This window comes from Penaeus monodon, chromosome 32 (assembly GCF_015228065.2).
Source record: "Penaeus monodon isolate SGIC_2016 chromosome 32, NSTDA_Pmon_1, whole genome shotgun sequence".
Taxonomy (NCBI): domain Eukaryota; kingdom Metazoa; phylum Arthropoda; class Malacostraca; order Decapoda; family Penaeidae; genus Penaeus; species Penaeus monodon.
In genome coordinates, this window is record NC_051417.1 from 3,748,800 (window position 1) to 3,749,132 (window position 333).

The window sequence follows — 333 nt, forward strand, 5'->3', positions numbered from 1 at the left end:
TCGTAGTGGTACCTCTCCTTATCCTGGCTTATCCTTGTCCCTCTCTCGGTGCCTGCTGACGAGTGTTCCCTTGCAGGCGTGGCGGCGCTGGCAGCATGCGGCGGCTGCTTCATGGCAACCTCGAACTCGCCGCAGCAGCTGACCTCAGACTCGGGCTCCATCTTCACCCTCAGCGGCGCGGTGCCTCCGCCCGCCCCCGCTGGCGCCACGCTGCCCCGAGCCGCGCCCCCGCCCTCCCGCCACCCCCGCAGCGCCCGCAGGTCAACCCCCAGCGAGGGCAAGCTCGCGTCGGGCCACTCGCTCGGCCCCAGCTACCCGCATAACCCCGACTTT

The 333-nt window shown here is 70.3% G+C and overlaps 1 protein-coding gene across 1 annotated transcript in view; it reads left to right on the forward strand.

Moving 5' to 3' along the window:
• LOC119593361 (vegetative cell wall protein gp1-like) overlaps positions 1 to 333 on the forward strand; it is a gene marked incomplete in the record, with an annotated part of 11,762 nt that overhangs the window by 10,636 nt on the left and 793 nt on the right. Inside the window, 1 exon segment of the mRNA XM_037942287.1 lies at positions 77 to 333. Coding sequence (XP_037798215.1) covers positions 77 to 333 — 257 coding nt within the window.